Source organism: Neolamprologus brichardi, chromosome 22 (genome assembly GCF_056152115.1).
Source record: "Neolamprologus brichardi isolate AB-2024 chromosome 22, ASM5615211v1, whole genome shotgun sequence".
NCBI lineage: Eukaryota > Metazoa > Chordata > Actinopteri > Cichliformes > Cichlidae > Neolamprologus > Neolamprologus brichardi.
The window spans coordinates 9,997,222-10,001,365 of record NC_142124.1 but is presented as its reverse complement, the minus strand read 5'-3'; the positions used below and the strand labels follow the sequence as shown (position 1 = coordinate 10,001,365).

Sequence of the window (4,144 nt, the reverse complement as noted above, 5' to 3'; positions counted from 1 at the left end):
TTCAATTATTTTTTAATTTGATCTTTTTTATTGTTTTATTTAGTTTTGTGGTTTGGTGCTGTTTCTGAACTCAAAATGTCCTGTTGTAATTGGACATGTTGAGCTAATAAAGAGCACCAAACCCAACAACACTTCCCTCATGGTGCTTTATATTGTAAGGTCAAGACCCTACAATAATGCATACAAACTCCAACCCCCTAGAGCAAGCACTTTGGCGACAGTGGGAAGGAAAAACTCACTTTGAAAAGAGAGAAACCTCCGGCAGACCCAGGCTCTGGGATGGGGTGGCCATCTGCCTCGGCCAGTTGGTGATGAGGGAAGGAAGTTGGGAGAAGAAGAGTGGTTCTTTTTAACCACTCTGGTTTTAAAATTAAATTTGGATGCCCAATTTAAAGGAATATTTTATGCCACTTTAAGAGTTTTGTCACATAGTCGCATGCACGTTTCAGTTCAATTTTTAGCGTGCACATGAGAAAGCCCTAAAGATGATGTTTTGGCTCCTCAGTTTGGCGTGTTTTTTGAAGGTTTTGACGATTGCTTCGTCAACCACTGGGTTGCTTGACTTCAATAAGAGTGCTGGAGAATCCCACCTGTCATGGAGTTCGTTGTACACTGTCAGGGCGAGTTGTTCAACGTTCTCCAAGGACATTTTGTAGTTTTTGGACAGAATTTTCTTCCAGATCTTATGGGAAAGCTTCTGTATAATAAAATCTGATGTTCCTGGACGCCATGTTGTCGTCTCATTTTCTTGGCTCATAGCGTGCATTACCAGATCTTTAGTGACATTTTTCACCACTTCCTTGTACTCTTCCCTGTGTTTAGAGACACTGAGGACTCTTATTGGTAATGACAACAGGTGTTTGGTGAAGGCTGGGACAGTAATATTATCAAGCTGTTCCCTCAGATTAAAAATCAAATATTTTTCCTTGCAGTTGTGTGTTTTGCAAAGATCCTTGAGAATGGCCTTGTCTAGATTTTTCAGACGTTTCGGGGACAGATCCAAATGTTTCAGCTCGATTTCAGGCCAGATTTTCTCAATCAGGCGATCGCTGATGCAGTCGGGAGTCAGGCGCTCTGTGAAGAGCTTGTATTTAGAGGAGACTTTTTCTATGGCCTGAGAAACCACCAACTGGATCAGTCTGTTGACGCGCAACTTATCCTCCATTTTCAGTGTTTTCTCCAGTGTTGATGTTTCAGCCTTTGTCTCCAGTATTTGGTTGATCTCATCTGCGCTCTGAAACACCTGGAGGGTTTCTGATGAGGACGACTCTGGGGTTGCCGTCTCTACTGTCTCAGTCTTTGCCTCTGCTAATTCTTTGGCCTGCTCGTCCATTTTATTCTGCATTTCGTTTGTGTCCTTCACCACTTTCTGCTCTTCCAGGACTTTATTTTCTTCCTCCAGGACTTTCTTCTCCTGCTCCAGATTCTCTCTGTGTTTTCTCTCATTCCACAGAGTGTCTGTCAGAGAGGCCTGGTGTTTCTGAACCTGTGCGAGCTCAGCAGACAGACTTTCCTTCTCCTGTTTCAGGATCAGGATTTCGCTGTCCCTCTGCCCAAGCTGCTCTTTCACACAGTTCATTTCAAGGTCAGAGGTGATGGTCTTTTCCTGATCTGAACAAGTCTGTTCCTCCTTTTCTTCTCCAGCTTGGATCTCATATTGTTCCAGCTTGGTACGCATCATTGATATTTGGGCCATCAGCTGTTTGATTTGCTGTCTGGCTGTCTTTGAATCCTCTTTTAAAAGTTTATTTTCGGACAGAGCTTTTAGGAAGGCTTTCCTAACCCGAACAAGGTCGTCCAGTGTACTCTTTGGCAGCGTGCACACAACTTTGGGTTTCTCGTGTGTCTGAAGCTGTGCAGGTTCTGGAGACAGACTGTCCTTCTCCTGTTTCAGGGTCAGGATTTCGCTGTCCCTCTGCTGAAGCTGCTGTTTCAGACAGTTCATGTCAAGGTCAAAGTTGTTGGTCTGACCTGAACAAGTCTGATCCCCTTTTTCTTTGGTGGCGCTGCTCATTTCCACTTTGCGTGACACTGATTCATCAGTGAGTTCTCCAGCTTGGATCTCATACTGGTCCAGCTTGGCACGCATCAGTGAAATTTGGGCCATCAGCTGTTTGATTTGCTGTCTGGCTGTCTTTGTATCCTCTTTTAAAAGTTGATTTTCAGAGAGAGTGTTTTGGAAGGCTTTCCTCACCTGATTAAGTTTGTCCAGTGTACTTTTTGGCAAAGTGCACACAAATTGTGGTTTTGCTTCTTGGTTGCTCATTTTTGACATTTGAAACAACGCTACGGTGTTACAATGAAACAGATATTCAGATATGACTGAGGTGTGAGAACAAAAGTTCATCCAGTGAATCGCTCGTGACTGTAAGTACGAAACGTGCTTGTCCAGTGTGGGTCTCACCTGCTATTTATAGAGTTGGGTTGACGGTGATGTCACAGCCTGATTCTCTTGCCTTTTATCTTTGAAACAGGCCCCGCCCACAACAACGTTCCCTATTGGCTGATTGAAAATAGGTAACGCCCACAAAGAACAGGCTGTCAGATTTTTACAATTGAATTTATAGTTAGAAATAATAAAGTAGAAATTAATTTGAAATATATTCATTTAAATTTAGTAGAACTCATCCCTCTTCATTTACCCGAAAACCATTTACACCACTTAGAGAAAAGCTCTTCTCTGTGGTAGAAAACCTTTTATTTTCAGCTCTCTTCACTTCCACCGATAAAAGCTATTTGCTGTTTTAATAATGTTTAATTGCCATCTTGTGTTACATCCTTAAGAGAGAGACCAGCGGCTGCCTCCTTCCTTTGGCTCCGTGGGTGTCTTTATCTAAGCATCACTTTAGCCTCCACTATGACGCCCCTGGTAGCAACATTTAACTTTCAAGGCTGTTTACAATCAAACAAAAAAGTTTCAGTTTTGAGCGTAATCAGCTCTTAGTTATTCTGACCTCACCACAGCGCCATCTGTTCAACACGACGTCTGTGTGCAGGCTCATGACCGTCATGTCACATGTATTAAAACCAGGGGCGATTTTAGCCCATTTTTGGGGGTGCAGTCAGATCTTATTTTACTGTTATGCTGTTTTGTGGATCACAACTTTTAAAACTACTAATAAACACACACACACAAAGTAACTCTCCCAGAGTGCCAATTTCGGGTCACTTTTGTCGGTCCAAACCCGGGTAAAGGATCAGGGTTGGAATTGTGACATTAAAAAACAATAATTGCTAAAAGAAATTTAATTTGTAGTTCTAATTCTAAATGCATTTAGGACGTTTTTTTACTCACTTTATGTCTCTTCCACGATGTTATTTCTCTCTCCAACAACGTAGGTTGTTAGTAACGCCGTTGCTTGTAACGCCATTGCTTGTAACGCCATTGCTTGTAACGCAGTTGCTTGTAACGCCATTGCTTGTAACGCCGTTGCTTGTAACGCCATTGCTTGTAACGCCGTTGCTTGTAACGCCATTTCAAGACGGTTACAAGAAGGATCTCAGTGCCTTTAAACTTTAATGCTAAGAGAACCATCTCACCCTCAATGTCACAAAAACAGAAGAGATGATAGTGGACTTCTGGAGGTGTAGTAAAGCACATACCCACATCACCATCAACGGCGCTGCTGTAGAAAGAGTGAATAATTTCCGTTTCCTAGCTGTACATCTGGCAGAGGATCTCAAATGGTCAGTTCACACGAACAACATACCCCTTCATAGACGGCGCAGTGTGACGAGAGTGACAAACCGCGCTAGCCGTTAAACTGCGCTACCTGTGAAACTGCGCTGCCTGTGAAAACGCCAGTTAAACCACGCAGGCAGCACAGTCTGGTGGGTGTGACGGGCAGTGTGACGGCAGCGCGTTTCTAATCTGTGTGGCTGATGTGACGTCATACAACCTTCGCAGGCAGCAGCGAGGTGCGACTGGTGTGACGGCAGCGCGGTGTGGCCAGTGTGGCGTGGTGTAACGTCAAGCAGCCTTCGTAGACGGCAGCGTGGTGTTACGTCAGGGGTGTATATTGAACTCTACACCTACGACTGCACGGCAACTAGTATCTCCAATTTCATTGTGAAGTTTGCGGACAATACAACAGTGGTGGGTTTAATACCCCAGTGTGACCGATGTGACGGCAGCAAGATGTGA

At 43.9% G+C, this 4,144-nt stretch overlaps 1 protein-coding gene across 1 annotated transcript; it reads right to left on the bottom strand.

Moving 5' to 3' along the window:
* Positions 1 to 2,347, bottom strand: LOC148096696 (uncharacterized). The gene has a single exon (XM_087835419.1). It carries the CDS (start codon positions 2,345 to 2,347, stop codon positions 458 to 460), a length of 1,890 nt encoding a protein of 629 aa, XP_087691545.1. The 3' UTR covers positions 1 to 457.
* Positions 2,348 to 4,144: the final 1,797 nt, after the last annotated feature.

Bases quoted from the DNA above. Each gene is read 5' to 3' on its own strand.
- LOC148096696 (XM_087835419.1), bottom strand. From the start codon at position 2,347: ATGAACTTTTGTTCTCACACCTCAGTCATATCTGAATATCTGTTTCAT.